The sequence below is a fragment of the Onychomys torridus genome, chromosome 7 (assembly GCF_903995425.1).
Source record: "Onychomys torridus chromosome 7, mOncTor1.1, whole genome shotgun sequence".
In the NCBI taxonomy this organism is placed as follows: domain Eukaryota; kingdom Metazoa; phylum Chordata; class Mammalia; order Rodentia; family Cricetidae; genus Onychomys; species Onychomys torridus.
Window position 1 is genome coordinate 48399999 of NC_050449.1, and position 16343 is coordinate 48416341.

At 50.1% G+C, this 16343-nt stretch overlaps 1 protein-coding gene across 2 annotated transcripts; it reads right to left on the reverse strand.

Annotated features, from left to right (window-relative positions):
• Positions 1 to 2624: 2624 nt before the first annotated feature.
• Positions 2625 to 15571, reverse strand: Chrna3 (cholinergic receptor nicotinic alpha 3 subunit). 2 transcript variants are annotated; one of them, XM_036191864.1, is made up of 6 exons: positions 15285 to 15571; positions 12885 to 13024; positions 12736 to 12780; positions 10544 to 10653; positions 5786 to 6797; positions 2625 to 3354 (listed from the first exon to the last, which is right to left on the reverse strand). In XM_036191864.1, exons 1-6 carry the CDS (start codon positions 15340 to 15342, stop codon positions 3226 to 3228), a joined length of 1494 nt encoding a protein of 497 aa, XP_036047757.1. In that variant the 5' UTR covers positions 15343 to 15571; the 3' UTR covers positions 2625 to 3225. The 2 variants fall into 2 exon arrangements, with proteins under 2 accessions (XP_036047757.1, XP_036047758.1); XM_036191865.1 differs by lacking the exon at positions 15285 to 15571 and adding an exon at positions 14500 to 14860.
• Between the last annotated feature and the right edge of the window lie 772 nt (positions 15572 to 16343).

Here is a 16343-nt window from a genome sequence, read left to right on the forward strand (position 1 = left end):
TCAGGAGTGGACAGAGTGTAAGGTCCAGAGGTTGACAACAAGGAAGTCTGTTCGGAAGGCAGGGCAGCTGCGCGGATGCGCTCCCAGCATTTGTGCTAGCATGTACAAGACCTGTGCCAGCCCAAGGCAGATCAAGTCTCATGACAGGAATGGTGGGCATGAAGTCCTTTCCACTCCTAGCTGAGCTACTGTTGGCAGCTGTTAGCTGCTGGGAGGAGAGTCCTAGTTCTCTAAGACTGTAGCCCCTGTTAAGTTGACCACACTCGAGTGGGAGGCCACATATCCAAGGAAGTTTGGGCAACACAAATTGGTCTTGATATGTGTATGTATTATTATTTTCTTAAAGGACACAAAGTTGGTCACAAGAAGGAAGGGTGGATTTGGGAAGAGTTAGAAGAGGGGTGAATATGATCAAAATGTGTATGAAATTCTCAAAGAATGAATAAAAATATATTTAAAAAGTAAAACTAAATACCTGGCACCAAGGTAATAGAATACCTTGAAGGCACATTTAAGAATTGTTCAGACTACCACCTCAAAGGACTCTGACATTTTTCTTAGAGAGACCCAGGACAGCCACCTTCCACGGGGCAATCTGGAAAACATTGTCCTGAAACCCCTTCCTCACATCCAGACATTCGGTGACTACAGCGGCAGGTGTGTCCCGGTCAGCTTGTGCCAGTGACAGATCTTGGCATCATCCACATCACGCTGGCTTTACAGACATTCAAAATGCAAGAGTTATGGAGTCCTGGAGATTTCCACAATGATTTCAGAAGTCAGCCTGGGATGTAAACACTGTGTGGTGGAGTAGGCATCCCCATCAGCAGCTCTCAAGCTGGCAGTGTGTTGTAAATATGAGAGAGAAGCTGAGCCCATAATGGAGACCCCAGCAAGAGGTGATGGAACTGCCAAGGGAGACTTCACGAGGTGGGTACAGCATCCAGAGAGTGTGGGCACGTGGGCTGCAGTCAGCGAATCTGTAGGAGCAGGACACCTGAGCCTTTCGCTGCCCTGGTGTGCACCAGATGTGCAGACGTGGGGTTTAATGTTTGCCCTGCTTCGTTTGAATCTTGCTTTGATCTGATCCTTTCTACACATCTCTGCCTCCTTTTGGAACAGGAGAGTTTGCCTTGTGTTATTGTATCCTGAACATAAGTAATCTTTTTACTTTTTGCAGCTCCTCAGCTGGATGTGCCACGAGTCTCACAGAAAACTTTTGACATGGACTGGTGAATGGTTCTGAAGCAGTTAAAACTTTGGAAACTCTCGCAGAAACCTCACGAAATGGAAATAAGCCTTTGGGGCCAGGGACAGAATGCCACACTTTGAATAAGTGCCAAAGGCCAGTGTACTGAAGGCTGGGTCACCAGCCTGTTGGAGCTGCAGGGAGGAGGTGGAACCTTGAGGGAGGGGAGGAGCCGGGTCCTTGGGACAGTGTCCTTCACAAAGCATGGAGCCAGCTTCTTCCCCATTCTCTTTGCTTCCAGGCTGCCTTTAGGGGAATGCCATTGATGAATCATATGCTCCCCGCCATGATGTAGTCTCATCACAAGCCCCAAAACAACAGGCTGAGTGACCAGTGTCTGCACTGAAACCATGAGTCCAAATACATGTTTCCTTTTTTTTTTTTTTTTTCTCTTCAAGACAGAGTTTCTCTGTGTAGCCCTGGCTGTCCTGGAACTTACTCTGTAGACTAGGCTGGCCTCGAACTCGGAGATCAGGTCGCCTCTGCCTCCTGAGTGTTAAAGGTGTGCGCTGCCACCACCCAGCTATGTTTCTTAGTGAGGGAGTGGCAATCAAATCTGGTTTGATGTAAATTGCTTGTTAGCTATCTTAGTTTGTATAGATTGCTCATCTCTTATATCGCCATTACTGTTAGGATATTTTTAGGCCAAGAAATCTCATAGAACTCTTCCTTTTGACTTATTAAAATATGAGCCACAGTGAATTGCAACTGTCAGGTTTTATTTTATTTTGCATAGAGAAAAAACACAACTAGTGAGACTACTCAAATGGTCTCTGTGAATTATCTCTTATCCGTTGTGGTTCAGGTCCAGAAGTGTAACACGGGGAACTCGGTTTGTTCAGATCAGCTCCTTAATTCTGATGACGTCCTACATTCCGGGCATCCCCACAGCTGAGGTGGGAGGCTTGCCGTTGGCATCCAGTGGGCAGAAGCCACAGGGCTGCTGAAGTCCACGTGTCTCATCTCCCCAGCAGAACTGGAGCCCAAAGCCTGCTCTGACGGCTCCTCCTCCTGTGCTCTGCCTGGCTCCCTACAGCTCACATGTACAGTGCTGTTTGGGAGGGTCTTAGGTCTTGGGGTCATGCCCTCCTGAATGGAATTAGTGCTCGTGTAAAAGACTCCAAAAAGACTAGCCCTTCCAGCCACGTGAAGACGCACTGGAAGGTCTGTTTTATGAGGAAGACTCCTCCCTAGACAGTCTTGCTGGTACCTTGATCTTAGGCTTCTCAGGCTTCTAAACTATGAGAAATAACTTTGTGTCTAAGTTGTCCAGTTTGTGGGATTTTTGTTATTTTGAGATAGCATTTCACTATGCAGTCCTGGCTGGTGGGGAACTCACGATCTAGACCAGGCTGGCCTCAAATTCTCAAGAGATCCCACTGGTCTCTGTCTCTGCCTCCTGAGTGCTGGGATTAAAGCCATGCAGGGCTCAACAAGACGTTTTCCTAAATCAGCAACGTAAACAGACTAGGGTAGTTTATTAACAGTGAGTGTGAGAGCGGGTGTAATTACTCAGGGATGGTAATGTGCGATCTAGCAGTAACACAAATACTGGGATGGACGACCAGCCCTTGACTTTGGAAAGACAGTAAGAAACAAGAGTTGGCGGGGCACTGCTGAAATAGTCTACAATTTCCAGGAGATTATGGGCTAAAGAAATGAGGAAATCTATAGAGATACTGAGCTAATGGATTTAGTATTTGTGAATGGGAAGTTTTTCTATCTAGTTAGGTTCCACCACAAGAAAAGGAGCCTGTTGACATGTTCTATCAGCAAGGCTAGTTAAATGTTCATTTATCCATAGTAAATAACTAGACATTTTTCTTCTACGTTTTTTTTTCCCAAAAAGTCAAGATGAGTTGAAAATAACTAACCCTTGAAATAGCAAACTTAAAGCTGGTGACTGGATAGTGTGATGCTATTGAGAAGGTGCCCCGCGTCAGCACGGGGGAGCCTCGCTGAACAGAGTTCCCAATTTATGTGTCATCTCTGGCCATCAGGGGCTGTAGAAATAATCCCGCCGTCCCTAAAATGCACACCAGGATGAAAACCCAGAGGAAGATTCGGTCAATCACCATGGCAACATACTTCCAATCATCTTGAATCTGAAAAACAAAAACAATGAAAGAAAACAACATGAAGGAAAGATCAGTTTTCAGCGTTGTCATGTTATGGTAGAGACGCCATTTTATTTCATATACAGGGAATCTTTTCTTACTGATGTGATCTGAGGAATCTATGGTGATGGCCAAAAGTGATTGTCAACAGGATCCAGAATCCCCTAGGAGACAAGCCACTGAGCATGCTTATGAAGGGTTATCGAAATTAGGCTAGCCTCTGGAGGTGACTACGAGGGACGATCTAGATTGATGAAGATGGAAAGGCCCAGCTCAGCTGTGGGTGGCATCACTCCATGTGCTAGGGTCCTAGACAGAAATCAAATTGACCTGTGGCGTTCATCTCTCGGCTTCCTGACTGTGGATGCAGGGTGACCAACCAGCTGCCTCACGCGCCTGGCGCCATGCCTTCTCCACACAATGGACCATTTTCCCTGGAGCGGTAAGCCCAAATAAACAACCTCAAGATGCTTCTCATCAGGCAGATGGCCACAGCAGTACTGAGACAGCAACCAACCTCAGATTTCATGTCGTGGGGAAACAGGTGTAAAATAAGGGCCAGGTTAGTTCAAATGGGAAACTTTTTTCCTTTTGAGGCAAGGTCTGGGCTTCATGTCTAAACAGATTAGGTTGGCCTCAAATTATTTCTCATCCTTCACAGCCTCCCGAGGGCTGTGATTATAGATCTATACCATCACTCAGAATGTGAGTGAGTGAGTGTGTGTGTGTGTGTGTGTGTGTGTGTGTGTGTGTGTGTGTGTGTGTGTGTGTGTGTGTGTCCTATTTTTTTTCTAAATTGAATTCCAATATTAAAGCTTGCATGCCTCTACAGGAGGGTCCGGAGCCTTTGTTAGAATGGAGGCTACAGTCCAACATCATTTGACATTGTACTTGTTCGTTTCAAAGTACTTGTCATTTCTAGTATGGGATACTAATTTCTGTTTAACATCTGTTCCAAAGTGAAATAGGGTGAGCCTGACATTTCTCTCTCACCACGCCCCTTCAAAATGCCCACCTGACCAAATGTCATCTTCATCTGTAAGGCCAAGAGGCTAAACTGCAGACATAATGGCTGGTAATAGCATAAAGGATGGGAGAAAGAGCATGCATAATTACAGATAATGAGCTTCAATTTAAGCTTGAAACAGGAAGGAGAATCTATGGTAATTAAACTCGCAGACAATTCAGAAAGCAAAGAAACCACAATTGAGTTGAGAGAGCGCCCATGAGTCAACTGATCTTGAAGTAATAATCACATCATGAAGAAGCAGTGTGTAATTTTATAATTCAATTAAACACACTGAAATGGGGCTGGGAGATGTGGTTCTTATTTCACCATTATGAGCTTGAGTAAATGTGTCCTTTCAATGACACCATCAAAGTCACAGTTGTGGCAAAGTTAGAATCATAATGCCCTGTTTGACACAGTACTGTATTGGAATACCCAAGACTTGTCTGTAAGCACTTCAAGTCCACAATCTGAGCATCAGCCACCCCTCCAGAGGATACACAACGCCACTCCCAAGGCTCTGCGAGGCAGCGGGGAGAAAATGGGTGGAGACAAACTTTGGTTTTAATCCAGCTCTGCTCCTTTCTAGGTATAAGAATCTGGGGAAGGGGCTGGAGAGATGACTCGGCAATTGGCTGCTCTTCCAGAGGACCTGGGTTCAATTCCCGGCACCCACATGGCGGCAGCTCACAACTATCTATAACTACAGTTCCAAGAGATCTAACACCCTCACACAGACATACATGCAGGCAAAACACCATTGTACATTTAAAAAAAAAATCTTTAAAAAAAAAAAAAAAGGATGAGTCATTTCATCTCCCTCGGTCTCAATGTCCCCATCTGAAAAATGGGGATAAAGATAGCGCAACCTCAGGGGTTGCTTCTGCAAATCCTTAGCGAATGATACTTTTAATATTAATGTTGACTTAAGAAGTGCCCTCCTCCCTGTATAAATCTGAGACTGGATACAATGACGACAAGGCCTGGAATCCCACTACTGGAGGAGCTGAGACAGTACAATTGTGAGTTCAAGGACGGCTTGGACTACAAGTGAGGTAACTAAGATATCCAAGGACATCTAACTGGCCTGAACAAGCTGTTGACTCAAGAGGCTAAAAACTTAAATTGTAAATGATTGTGTGTGTGTGTGTGTGTGTGTGTGTGTGTGTGTGTGTGTGTGTGTGTGTTTATCTGAGGAGGCCAAAGGAGGGTGTTGGATTCCCTGGAGTTAGAGTTATGGGCACTGTGAGCCATCTGATATGGGCGCTAGGAACCAAGTTTGTATCCTTCCCAAGAGCTGCAAGTGCTCTTCCCTGCTAGGCCATCTCTCCGGCCCCCAAGAGTCGAATTTCCTAACTCTGTCCTGTGTATCACCGCCCAGGGAAGCCATAATCAAAACCATATATTTACCTCTTTGGCTACATTCTGTGCTTTCATATTTTCAGCAATATACTTCACACTTTGGATGGCTTCTTTGATTTCCGGTGACAGAGTGGAGAGGGACAGCACGGCATCGACAGACTCAGAACTGGAGCTCCTCGTGAGATTAGCACTGAAATTCGAGATTTTTACCCTGCGGTGGTGGCAGTAGCCGCACGTCCCATCTTGGCACGGGTAGCCTTCCTTGCAGCTTTTGGAGTCTGCACGGTTGAAGCAGTTCAGGTTTGAGAGCTCAGCACTGTAGAGGGTCCTCGGCTTCTGAGCATCTCCCTCGCTGCTGGTCGGCCTCGTCATGAACATGACCCTGGGGAGCAGGTTCAGGAATACAGCCTTGACCCACGTGGGCATCGTGTGTGTGGTTGGAGTTCTGTAGTGCACATTGAGCACGAAGACTGTGATGACAATGGACAAGGTGACGAAAATCATGGTGAAGAGGAGGTACTCCCCGATCAGGGGGATGACCAGCGAGGTGGAAGGGATGGTCTCGGTGATCACGAGGAGAAAGACGGTCAGAGAGAGGAGCACGGAGATGCAGAGCGTCACCTTCTCTCCACAGTCGGAGGGCAGGTAGAAGACAAGCACTGTGAGGAAGGAGATGAGCAGGCAGGGGATGATGAGGTTGATGGTGTAGAACAGTGGCAGCCGGCGGATGTACAGCGAGTACGTGATGTCTTGGTAGATCTCCTCACAGCAGTTGTACTTGATCTCATGTTTGTAGCCTGGGGCTTTGATGATGGCCCACTCGCCACTTTCCCAGTAGTCCTTGAGGTTCATGGAGGAGCCGATGAGGACCAGGTCAATCTTCGCCTTGTCATAGGACCAGGAGCCGAACTTCATGGTGCAATTTTGGTAGTCGAATGGGAAGTAGGTCACATCAATTTTGCATGAGCTCTTAAAGATGGCGGGAGGGATCCAAGTCACTTCTCCTGTGTACTTGAGTAGAGCTTTGGTCTTGTCATCCACCTGGAAATCCCCGTCAGCGCTGTGAAGACACAGTGGGGCACACAACTCGTGATCACCACCATACGGCCACCCAGCCAGGCTTCCCCCGTGGCCACCAGGACAATAACAAGTGATGATTTGTAAAACAGTGGGATATGGGAGGTCAAAGGACCCTAAGAGGTCACTGGGCAAACTGCTCCATTCTCCAGTGGAGACACTGAGGCCTAGGCCTCCCCAGTGCATGCTCTGCCACACTGGTTAGCCACCCTCCCTCCTCCCCTAACACAGCTTTGCCACCCTTGCCACTCCAGCTTCTCCCAGTACCTTCTCACCACCTCTAGAACCTCCCCAGCACACCTGCCATGCTGGTCATATCACCAGTACCTTCTCACCACCTCTAGAACCTCCCCAGCACACCTGCCATGCTGGTCATATCACCAGTACATTCCACAGTGTACAATTCCTGGGTTGATGTTTATAGGGACTCCTAAGTGCCAAAAATGGGCCCCAGTGCTGCTCTGAATTTACAATAACGAGATGAATGTTGTCCTGGAGGTAGGTGTTTAGCAGCCTTTGGGGATGTTAGCAGGAAGGACCTTGTTAGCATCCCTTTATTCACTCTCCACTGGGTGCCTGATACATGTGTGAAAGCCCACAGCAGACCAGACATGGCTTCATGGGTCAGCCACGTGCAGATGCTGTGAAACAAACCCTTGCCAGGAAGGTCATCCCGCCCCACTCCGGTCCCGGTCTACCCCCTCCTCCAGTTCTACCACCGACAGCCCCCCTCCTATCACTGTTCTCCAATAAAAAGCCATGTTTTCTGATATCACTGAACACACTTTCAAATGGAACTCAGCAAACTCATCTCTTTCCTTCCCTGCCTCCACTCACTCCCATGTTTCTACTCTGTTGGCCATGAGCACCCAGCTTTCTTTCTATACAGATAACTCAGTTTTCTGAGACGCATCCCGTTAGTGTTTATAAACTGAGGTCTTAGCAGCACTGATGGCACTCAGTTCCCTGTAGGACTTGCACTCAGCACTCCTCTCTGTGGCCAGCAGAAGCCATCTGACAGCAAGGCCACTTAGTTCTCACCGAAGGATTTCTTCCTTTGTAGATAAGGACTCAAACTCACTATCCTTCTCCCTTAGCCTCCTGAATGCTGGGATTACAGATGTGCACCACCATGCCTGGCTCATTGGAGATGCTCGACAGCTGGAGCCAGCTCCTTGGGTGTTGTCAGCATTTTACTCCTTTTGGGGGGGCCCGCCACCCAGCTCCCAAATACATCACACACAGAGGCTTTTCTTAATTATGACTGCCCAGCCTTAGCTTGGCTTGTTTCTAGCCAGCTTTCCTTAACTTTAAATTATCCTGTCTATTTTTGGCCTCTGGGCTTTTCCCATTCTCTTACTTCCATAAATCTTACTCTTACTCTGTGGCTTGCTGGTTGTGTAGCTGGATAGCTGATTCCTGATGTCCTCCCTTTCTCTGGCTCCTCTTCCGGCTGCTAGCTCCTCCTTCTTTCTCCCAGATTTCTCCTTCCATTTATCCTCTCTGCCTGCCAGCCATGCCTATTTCTCTCCCGGCCTCACCATTGGCCGTCCAGCTCTGTATTAGCCCATCAGGTGTTTTAGACAGGCACAGTAACACAGCCTCACAGAGTTAAACAAATTCAACATAAACAAAAGTAGCACACCTTACAATAACACTCTACTACACCTGGGTCTCTTAGCTTGCAGCAGTGGGGTCATTCACGGTTTCCATGCCCCTTTTGGCTGCCCTGTGAAAATCTGAAACAGTCAAAATCCGAACATTGAGGGATGACCTGGAATTGCTATTGGAAAGCCAATAGTGCTCTGGTGCAGCACCACTGCCGGTCTCTGTCCTTCCCACCCACGCTGTCTCCACTGAGCAGGCCAGCAGGCCAGCTGTTGCGTGTGACAAGCCAATGCCTGAGCCCCTGCCCATGTCTGCGGGCTGGCTTTCCCTACGGGTTTCCAGTAGGAATTTGTGGGAATGGTGGCTGGGAAGACAGCCCAGTGGTTGAAGCATTTGCCACACAATCATGAGGACCAGAGTTTGGATTCCCCAGAACCCATGTAAGTGCCAGCTAGGTGTGGCAGCCTTGGAAGGCAAAGACAGGAGCTCTCCTGAGCAAGCTGGCCAGAAAGCAATGTTAGGAATCATCTCTGATTGTTCTTTGATCCTTATTCACTGAGGCAGGCTCTCTCAATCAAACCCAGAGCTTACCCAGAGTTGCTCAATCAAACCCAGAGTGATGATAAGGTTGACAGTGAAGGTGTGAACATAACGGATGAGCAAAGGTCCTTACATACAAGAGAAGATTATGTGTGGAAACGGAGCAAGGGTCGGGAAAAAAAGTCACAACATCAGAAATGCATGAAAGCTATAGATTCCTTCAGAAAAATAGGGCACCTGAGACTGCAGAACAAGCCACTGTCTACACCTTCAGTGACGGTTTCAGTGCCCATGAATGTCTGCATTTGAGAGCATAGGGCCAGAGTGTCATGAGACCTGCAGGCCAGCTGGGGTGGCTGCTGAATGGAGGTAACCTAGGGAGGAAAAATGGGGTTCCCAGGCTGGTATTTGAGAGTTTAAAAACATGGCAGAGGGCTGGTAATGTGGTTCAGCTGGTAAAGATGTCACCAAGTCTGGTGACCTGAGTTCTGCTCTCGGGTCCCTGAACCTACATGGTGGAACCAGGGAACTCGCTCTTGCAATTTCTTCTCACCTCCACATATTCTCTCTCCCTCCCTCCCTCTCTCTCTCTCTCTCTCTCTCTCTCTCTCTCTCTCTCTGTCCCTCACTCCCTCTTTACCTCCCTCTACCCCCACACGAACAAATAAATGTAACAAAACAGTAAAACTTTACAGTCAGAACATACACAGGGTTGCAGAGAAATGAGTGAAGGCTGGGCAGTTTTGTAGGGAATCTCAGAACTCTCAACACGTACCCCCCCCACACACACAACTGTCCTTCAGAACCATGCAGAAAAAGTTGCCCATGGCAGGAAATGGGATGAATTGAGACAGGTAAAATCCTCTGGGTAGCTATGCTAAAGAACAAGGCACGTATGAAGAAGACAATTATACATACTACCTTTAGAAAAGACACTGCAGAGCAAAAGAGAAAATAGTTGAACCCCAGGGCAGCGGTGTGTATAGTGGCTCCTCTGGCTATGCTGTTCTCTAACTTAGGAACCTGGGACAATCTCCGAGTCTGGCTCAGCCCTGCTCTTCTCCCACGAATATTCTCTCTCCAAGAGGTCATTACAGCCATCGTCCCATCCCCTGCCACAGAGCTAGTAACTGGTGTCACATGCAAGGCCAGATCCCAGTACCATACACTGGGGCCCCTCCCTGATCCTCCAGCCTTCTACCCTAAAGTGCAGCTAATAAGGTCACTTCCGATATCCATGACATACCCTCCTGCCTCCCTGGACCTTCCCTGAATCAGTTCCCCTGTTCCCATGTGACCTTCAAGGCCCACTTCAATGACATTTCCTCCCAGCAGCTTTCCCTGGTGACCTTTCCCCTCCTCCTACGGCCACATGTCACTCTCTTAGGAGTCACTCAGCATCCCACCACTCTGTGGCTCACTGGCATCTAGGGTATCCAGTATATAACTGATATCCAGAGCCTGCAGAGTGAGCAAGCAAACAGACCCCTCTTGGAAAGGGCCAGAGAAGGCTGGTGAGTGGCTGGAGGACCCAGAGCACAATCTGCCAGACCAAAGAGTGTGGAACAGCCAGCTCCTTACTTGTTATAAAGCACGATGTCTGGTTTCCAGATCTTCTCTGCAGGGACACGCATGAACTCCACCCCTTGGTAGTCGGAGGGTTTCCATTTCAGCTTGTAGTCATTCCAGATCTGGTGGAAGGAGGTAGGGAGGTAGAAGACAGTGCAAGGACCAGCCAGGCGTTCTTTCTCCGGACACTACATCACAGTCATTATGGTGACAGGCTGGCCACCAGCTTTGGGTCACTGAGCCATTGGGTCACTAAGCCATTTCCCTGCTGCAAACTATGTTGGCCCAAAGGAGCAACTTAGGGGCAGCAGGGCAGACAGCATAGGCTAAGCCTGCAGGTTACCCCTGCTCTAGGAAGCCAGCCCTCGTGACTAGGGAGCTCAGCCTTTGTCAGCCAATCAGGAGCTAGTAATCAGTGCCTTCTCTGATCACATTAGCCAGGGTTCAGCCTTCTGAACTTCTACCAGGTCCATACATTAAACTCCTATTCCTTTTTTCCCCCCAGAGCTGAGGATCGAACCCAGGGCCTTGCACTTGCTAGGCAAGTGCTCTACCACTGAGCTAATTCCCCAACCCCTAAACTCCTATTCTTTACATACCTTGAGCTCACTCTCCAGGCCAGGGGTAGGGGCAGGGGCTGAGGCAAGAGGGTTGTGAGTTCAAGGCCAGTTTAAGCTATACAGGGAGTTCAAAGCCATCCTAGGCTACAAATGGGAAAAGAGGGGGTTGCTCCATGAATAAATTATTGGTTGTATAAGTGTGAGGACTGGAGTTTGGATCCCCAGCACCTACACAATCTTCTCATTTCATAATCCCAGGGAGGCAGACAAAGAATCCCTGTGGTACCCTGGTTCCCTAGACCAGCAGAATCATTGAGCTCTATGTTTAGCCAGACACTTTGCTTCAATAAATGATGTGATGACTGATCAGGGAAGACATCCTTTATCAACCTCTGGCCTCCAAATTCATGCACACCCATGCATGCACACCCCCACACATGTGCCTTTACATATGCACATACACACCAAATATGTGGGGCTAGAGAAGGAGCTCACTTGGTAGAATGCTTACTTAGTAAGCACAGTTCCCCGGGCTCAGTCCTAACCCCACAGCAGGCATGGGGGCATAGTCCTGTAATCCAATCTCTAGGGAGATAAAGGTAGAAGGATCACAAGTTCAAGGTCATCCCCAACAACACAGTGAGCTTGAGGCTGGTCTGAGATGCATGAGACATCTGCCCCCCATCTCAAAAAGTAAACTAGTGTTTTCCAACTAAAGAGTTTCTTTTGGAGTGGAGCCATGATCCCACAGGACCCTGAAAGTGTTGGGTGCAGAGCTCCAGAAGGAAGCAGGGTGGGACCATGGCCACAGAGGGGGCCTGTGGGAGCACAGGGGGACACTTGGCTTGCCAGCCTCTTGAAACAAAGGCCGAAGGAGCTGAGTTTGAGGCTGGCTGAGCCGGAAGATGGGTCACCATTAGGCTGGAGGGCCATGATGTCCCTCTACAGATCTGGTCAGAGCCTCCCTGAGGAGGACTTGTGGGAACCAATGTCATTGCCTCATCTGAAGGACACCAGTGTCCCTACTCCCCATCCTACCCACGATGCACCAGAACCCACTTCTGGCTTTGCAAGAGAAAGGGAGAATGAGATCTCAAGTGTCACCAGAATTAGAGGTTGGGGTTCCAGTGTGGGGCGGGGGGGGGGGTGTTTGAGTCAGGGCCTCGCTGTGTGGTCCTGACTGGCCTGGAACTCACTTTGTAGACCAAGCTGGCTTTGTTTGGTTGTTTTTTTTGTTGGTTCGTTTGAGACAGGGTCCCTCTCCATAGTCCTGGCTATCCTGAGACTTTCCATGTAGACCAGGCTGGCTTTGAACTCACAGTAATCCCCGTGCCTCTGCCTTCTGAGTGCTGGGATCAACGATGTGAGCCACCACACCCAGCCTGTCCAATTCTGTACTGGGGATATGGAGAGAGAATTCTCTCTCCAGGCTGTAGCTTGCCTATCTGCAATGTGAGGAGTCAGTCCTTAAGAGCACAGAGGTGCCCCTGACAGGGTGTGGGTGGGAGTGGGTGGTAGGGAGTGGGGGGTCTGTGGGTGGGTGTCCTCAGGAATAGCGTACAGTCTGTAGCCCCTTTTGTTTCCCAGCGGCAGAGAAAGAGATTACCACCAGGGGGCAGCAGCACACAGAGCCTGCGCACATACTTGCTTCAGCCACAGGTTGGTCTCCATGATCTGGTTTACCTCGTCCTAGAAAGTGAGATTAAAGTTGACAGGTGAAGTATAAAAATAAGGTTGACTCCAGAAGGCTCCCCTAGAACCCCAGGGCCACACCTGGTGGCTCCAGCACTTACCACCTTCACCAGCTGAGACATGGACACCTCGAACTGGATGGTGACTGGGTGGGACACGTTGGCCACAGGCCGGATAATCTCGTTGTAATCTTGGAACAGGTACTGGAACAGGCGGTGCTCAGCTTCTGAGGCACTGGCCACTGAGGGAGGCATCCTTGTCAGTTCCTGGGGAAACGGTCGCTTACCTCTCTCCGCAAGGACATCCGGTCTACAGATGTCCATCTGCCAGTGTACTCGGCAAACCCAGGCTTCCAGGCTAATAACGCTCCCTTTGTTAGAAGCTGGAACCCGGGGGCTCAGGAAGGACAAGAATTCTACCAGGTCACTCACATTCAGTGGTTTAGAAGCCTGAGTTCTGAAGCTGGGTACATCTGGAATATATCCCAGCAAAGCGTGGGAAGCTGTGTAAGCTTGGCTAGTAGCTTAAACTCTCTGAACCTTTTTGTTTGTTTGTTTTTAATCTATTAAAATAAAGAATATTGTAGTGGGTAGCTGTTTGAGGCATGCCCTGAAGCATCGCCCCTAGTGAGGCAGTTGTAGCAGTTACAACTGCCTATGACCTTGAGGTAGCGGCCTCTGGGGCGTGGCCACCAGGGACCCTTAAGGCCTGGGATGCACCTACACCTCCTCCTCTTGGCTACCTCGTGGTTCTGGATGCTGAGGTCTTGGACCAAGCCATTCAGTGTGGGGCCTAGCTCAGCTTTCCCGGACCCTACGATAAACCTGCCATGGTTGTGACTTTACCCCCAAATAAATTCCTCTGATCATTAAATAGACTCTGTGGATTAATCCCAATAGAGTATGCATCAATGCATCTCAAAAATGAGAGTGAAAGGTGGCCTGTGGCAGGCTCTCAGGAACTGTTAGCTTGATGGGACACTCTTCAGACATCCGTACTTCTGTGTGTTACTGCCATTTTCTTAGCTTCCTCTCTCCCTCTCGCCTTCTCTCTCTTCAATTTAAGCAAAAACTACCTTTTTTTCTTCTTTAATTTTTTTTTATTACATTATGGGGGAAGGGTGCAGACCGTAGCATGTGTATGGGGTTCAAAACCTAACCTTCAAAACTCAGTTCTCTCCTTCCACCGTGGGGGTCCTGGGAATAAAACTCAGGTCGTCAGGCTGGGTGGTGAGTGTCTTTACCAGCTGAACCAGATACCTTTTCTTAATAAAACTCTAACCTTTCTTTACATAAGCCACCCAACTTTGCTTTTTATAATATAATAATAATAATAATAATAATAATAATAATAATAATAATAATGAAAGAAGTACTAGAGGCTCAGACTTTTATTGTTACTCCAAGGAAGGTACCCCTGTTGCCCAGGTGGAAAGATGACTCACCCAATCCTGGGGCGGGGGCGGGGACATTCAGGGTTCCCCCAGGCCAGGAGACCTGTTTCCCACCTTGTGGGAGACTGCAGCCCCTTCCTCCATCCTCCTGCAGTCTGCAGGGCTTTGGATATGGACGTCTTAGGAGCCAAGGTGCCCACGGGTTCCTGCCAGTGCTGCCTTCACCCCAACTCCTTACCTCGGAGGCCCCTGGGCACCCTCTTTGTTCACAACCCCAGCTAAGCGAGACATCTTGGCTTAAGTGTTGGCTGCTTCCTACTTACAGTACTGGGGTCAGTCGAGGGACAGTCTTTGGGGGGAAGTGGTAACCCAACTTCTTCAGGCCGTGATTTCTGCGGGCTGAGGGGTGCAGCAGTGCAGACTGTAAAGATGCAAGCCACCCCCCACCCCCAGTGAACCGCAGCTCTTCCCGCCTTCAGGAAGCTGCGGTTCTGCCTCAGCCAGCAGCCATCTCGGGTCTCTGGAAGGGCTTCCTCCTAACAGACTCCTCTAAAGTCTCCGCGATGGCCTGGGAGGAACAATCACGTCGAAAGTCTCTAGGCAACGCGGTCATTGTGCGGAGACCGGAGGACCAGGACCAGAGACTTGGTCCAAGCCCAGCTCCAAACCACTCGGTACTCCTCCAGGGGGCTTTGGATAAGTCTTCAGCCTTCTTTAACCACAGGTCTCCCACAGTCCCCAAAACCAAACGGTGGGCAGAAGGCATAGATACTGGAAGCGGGGCTGCGGGTCCCTGCAGCAGGGCGACGTTCGGGAGCGGGACTCGAACTTCTAACTCCCGCGCAGACCCAGAGGGCCGGCTCTGAGCTCCCCACGAGCCTCCGCTAACTGGGAGGCTTGGGAACAAAGGAGTGCCCAAGGGGCTCAGCGAGGCAGGCACTGGGATGCGCGCGCACTGTCAGAACCGTGGGACCACGCTGAGATCCAGGGCGGGTGGGCGCCTAGACTTCTATGGGGCTGGCGGAAAGCCCCCCCCCCCCCCCCCCCCGCCCCCGGCCACCGCCCGCCACCCGCCCGGCCTCCGGACCCGACCGCTCCCGGCGCGTACCTGGCAGTAGCAGCAGCAGCAGCATCGACAGCGGCGACTGGAGCGGCGCGGCGTCCATGTCTGGAGACCGAGTGGACAGGGCGGGATCCACACCGGTGCTGACCGCCGACGCCCCGCTATGCGGGCGCGGGGGCCGCGGGGACCGCGGGGCTCCTCCCGGCTTCCCGTCGCCGAGCTCCCGCGCACCTGCGCGCCCGAAATGCACGAACCCCGGGGCAGCCGAGCGCCGCGAGCAGCTGCGGGGCGGGGAGGCTGAGGCGAGGCGGGAGCTGCACCCGCCGTGGGAGGGGCGTCGGGTCCCTGCCTCGCCCTGAGCAGCCCTGGAGTCTGGAAACCTCTAGGCTAAAGACCAGACCCGGGCGCAGGCACTGTCAGCAGAGCAGGAAAAAAAGGGCCCAAGTCTTTGGCCAGGGCTTGCCCGGCGCGTGCAGCTCCGAGGAGGGCTGGGGGACCACCGCAAGGCTGTGCCAGCTCTGGTGCAACTCAAAACGAGGCCATGGAAGTTGATGCTCTTAAAGTAACTATTTTCAACACCATACTGGTGTGAACACACACATACGTGCGTGCATGCAGCATACAGTTAAGGGAGAATAGATGGGTTGGAGTCGAAATAATTTTGGCGATGAGTTTATCATGGCCCGGTGAAGACATCCGGGAGGTTTTATATTATTCTCTTTATTTAGACTATGCTAGAAATGCTCCTTAATAAGCCACAGAACAATGCTGGAGGTTACAGCTCCGCAGGAGAGGGTTTACCTGACATACCCGAAGCCCAGGTTTGGATCCCCAGCATGGCAAACAATACTTTTATAAGTAAGGTTGAAATAGAGAGAGTATCTGGCTTTCCACCCTGACCCTTGTAGATCCTGCTTTGTCTCACTGCCACTTGCTAGCCTGGATGTCCCAGGAATAGGCAGTGACAGGGTAGGTGACCTGTGGTCTCTTGGCCTCTCTGGCCACCGACCAGGGATGGCTTGGCACTTTGGAGGCTTCCTTGATGGTTATTAGGGAGCTTGTTAGGGTGAAGGAGAGGCACTAGGCTGGATCATACTAAAACTC

Coding starts and splice junctions, on each gene's coding strand:
- Chrna3 (XM_036191864.1), bottom strand. CDS start 15,342: ATGGACGCCGCGCCGCTCCAGTCGCCGCTGTCGATGCTGCTGCTGCTG. Junction 6,798..10,543: donor GACATCGTGCTTTATAACAA/GTAAGGAGCTGG, acceptor GTGTCTTCACAG/CGCTGACGGGGATTTCCAGG. Junction 3,355..5,785: donor CACAGAATGTAGCCAAAGAG/GTAAATATATGG, acceptor TTTGTTTTTCAG/ATTCAAGATGATTGGAAGTA.